General features: G+C 31.2%; 1 protein-coding gene across 1 annotated transcript; it reads left to right on the forward strand.

Annotated features, from left to right (window-relative positions):
* The first annotated feature begins 355 nt into the window (after positions 1-355).
* Positions 356-1,054, forward strand: LOC135950319 (uncharacterized). The gene is made up of 3 exons (XM_065499859.1): positions 356-537; positions 598-867; positions 936-1,054. The coding sequence occupies exons 1-3, from the start codon at positions 383-385 to the stop codon at positions 952-954; spliced, it is 444 nt and encodes a 147-aa protein (XP_065355931.1). The 5' UTR covers positions 356-382; the 3' UTR covers positions 955-1,054.
* The last annotated feature ends 1,270 nt before the right edge of the window (positions 1,055-2,324 follow it).

The raw sequence follows: 2,324 nt of genomic DNA on the forward strand, positions 1-2,324 counted from the left end.
TGAGTTACGCAGTAACCGCTTGACTTCGGGATTTAGAAAATAAGGCTCATAAAGATATTAATTTAATGAAAGACCGTTTATAATAATAATTTCACCTTATTTTTGTTTGCCAATACTGTACAAAAAGTGCTGCCAAATCTTCGTTTATACCGGTACATGGTGTTTGTGTCTTCACTAAATCCAAACTGTCATAAATTCTACAATGTTCATGGGCTAATAACAGCAGAGGGAGCTTGTGTAAAAAATGTTCTTGACAAGACCAAATAAAATTTATTTGAATTTAAATAAAAAATAAATTGTCTATATTAAATTGAATAAAACTTTGTTAATGCTCTTTTTTTAATTGCAACCAAATTAAAAAATCCCGTAAGAACCTAACAAAATGAATTTAAATGCAGATTGGTTTTATACTCATCCCTCATTACCAACGCCCATATCAGTGACTCATGAAGACCTGCAAAGTGGTCGACAAGTAAACAACAGCTGTAAAAAAATGGGACGTAAGCAAGTAAATTTCAATGTGTACAATTCCAAAAAGTAAGTTTTCCATGGCCTTGGCTTAGTAACCACTAAAAATCATTAAAACATTTATCGTAGTTCTAGCTTGGAAAATAATAAACCTAATGTTAATCATGAAAATCAGGAAAAATCTTTTAAATCAACTACTTATCGTTGTGATTATTATGCACCCTATGCTCCCTTGTGTCCGCCAAAACCTGTATTAGATGATAATTTGGATCCACTATTTAATCGTCGTCCGGTAAATGTTTTTCAAATGCTTCCATGGGCTCCTGGGAAATTTATGGATGGTCATTTCTCTCAACCGAGTGAAGCGAGAAAACGCATTAATTTCTTTCGACAAATCCGGTAATTACAATATATTAATAACTTTGTAATGCTATTTGAAAATGTATGGTTTTTAATTGTTCTTGCAGGCAAAAATCTTTTTTATGATAATCTGGGAAACAAGGACAGCTTACTTTAATAACAAATACATATGTATGTGGAAATAATTGCAAATTTTGAATATAAATGCAGGTAACTGCAAAGGCGAATTTAAGAAAGTTCATTAATTTTGTATGTATGGAGCAAGACGAATTTATATCAGGTAGTGGCGAATTCAGGCAAATCCGATTTAATTTATTAATTTTTCATATATGAAGTTTGACATTCTCATCAATGAGAGAGTTGTTTAGAATGTCAAACTTCATATATAAACAATTAAGAAAGTATGGTCGGTCAAGCCCGACCATATAATACCCTACACTAAGTAAAAGAGCAAAAACATTTTTCTTTTAAAATTTCAATAATTTATATTTTTGAGTGATTTTCGGAAGTGGGCCTTATATGGGGGCTATGACCAATTATGGACCGATCACCATGAAATTAGGTTGTGGGATTCATGTCTATATCAAAGTTAACCATGTTGAATTTTGTGTGTATACCAAAATTTTTAAGTGATTTAAGCACGTTAAAGTGATTTTCGGAAGCGGGTCTATATGGGAGCTATGACTAATTATGGAACGATCGTAACAAAATTTGGTGACATGAATTTTATATATATAAAACTTATGTGGAGCGAAATTTGTGTAAATACATATATAAATTAAACATTTATGACCGATAAAGTCTAATTTCGAGAGGACATTTTTATGGGGCCTAGGTGAAATAATATACCGATTTCAGCTAGTTTCAATAGGCTTCGTCCCTGGGCCGAAAAAATTATATGTACCAAATTTTATCGAAATATCTTCAAAATTGCGACCTGTATTCTGCGCACAAGGTTTACATGGACAGCCAGACGGACGGACGGACATCGTTTAATCGACTCAGAAATTGATTCTATGTCGATCGGTATACCTTAAGGTTATTTTTGGGCGTTACACACATCTGCACAAACGCATAATACCCTCCCCACTATGGTGGTGTAGGGTATAAAAATATATGAATTCGCTTGTATTTGCTGAATTCGCCACTGCCACCTAATATTAATTGGTGCAATTTTTCAAAGAATGCAAAGCTTGTGAAGCTTCTGAAGAGTAAATGTAAGCTTTTTATATAAGTATTTGGTATTGGTGAATACCTTAGGACTTGTACATTGATATTTTAGTAAAATTAAATAATTTTATAAATTTTTCGGACTCATTTATCTTAAAAACTAAAAAAATTATAAAATGGTGATTTTCCATGAAGAAAAATATAAAATGTTAATTAATGTAGTATTTTAACGGTTAAAGATATCATAACATAATTTGGAACTAATATAGATTCACATCTTTTTAAAATAATGCCATTATAATTTTTGATATTTTTTATTTTCAAAT

Source organism: Calliphora vicina, chromosome 2 (genome assembly GCF_958450345.1).
Source record: "Calliphora vicina chromosome 2, idCalVici1.1, whole genome shotgun sequence".
Classification (NCBI taxonomy): domain Eukaryota; kingdom Metazoa; phylum Arthropoda; class Insecta; order Diptera; family Calliphoridae; genus Calliphora; species Calliphora vicina.